General features: G+C 32.6%; 1 protein-coding gene across 1 annotated transcript in view; it reads right to left on the bottom strand.

Annotated features, from left to right (window-relative positions):
* LOC107577627 (uncharacterized) overlaps nt 1-217 on the bottom strand; it is a gene marked incomplete at both ends in the record, with an annotated part of 5,688 nt that extends 5,471 nt beyond the window's left edge. The window contains one exon of the mRNA XM_016263682.1: nt 62-217. Coding sequence (XP_016119168.1) covers nt 62-217 — 156 coding nt within the window. The remainder of the gene's footprint in view (nt 1-61) is intronic.
* Between the last annotated feature and the right edge of the window lie 363 nt (nt 218-580).

Raw genomic sequence — 580 nt, 5'->3', positions numbered from 1 at the left:
AATGTAAAATCTGGGTGCTGAAACAAAATAAGTTGGGAACCATTCAAAGAATGTATCAAACCTGTTCCTCCACTTCCTGTAATGACTGTGAGACTTCCTGTAATAGTCCCTCTATCTCTTCTGGAATTGATGCGTTTTTGTCCGAGCACATCATCTTCAAACTATCCGATATACGCTGCAGAACAGCCTTCTGGGTACACAGCTGTGAGTGAACCTCCTGTTTAGAAAAAAAGTGACATTACTCATCAATTAAGTTACATTAGTAATGAGTAATCTAAATCCTGCACAAATAACCATTTTCAATTTTATCCATTTAATTTCAAAAGTACTTCTTGGTACAAGTGTTTTTTTTCCAAAACAAAGCTCATTGAATCATCATAAACAAGAACAGCAAAGGTAACTAAATTTGACTGATACCCCAAATGACAAGCATTCACTGAGGGCAGTCACGAAGTGAATATAGAAAAACAGACAAAACATCTGAAATTTGAAGTAGTTTCTGTGGAAAGAAAGAAAGAAAGAAAGAAAGAAACAAACATAATATTATATATATATATATATATATATATATATATATATA

This window comes from Sinocyclocheilus grahami, unplaced genomic scaffold (genome assembly GCF_001515645.1).
Source record: "Sinocyclocheilus grahami isolate Dianchi unplaced genomic scaffold, SAMN03320097.WGS_v1.1 scaffold6646.1, whole genome shotgun sequence".
Classification (NCBI taxonomy): Eukaryota; Metazoa; Chordata; class Actinopteri; order Cypriniformes; family Cyprinidae; genus Sinocyclocheilus; species Sinocyclocheilus grahami.
Note: the sequence above shows the minus strand (reverse complement) of the source record. Positions and strands in the feature narration are given on the sequence as shown.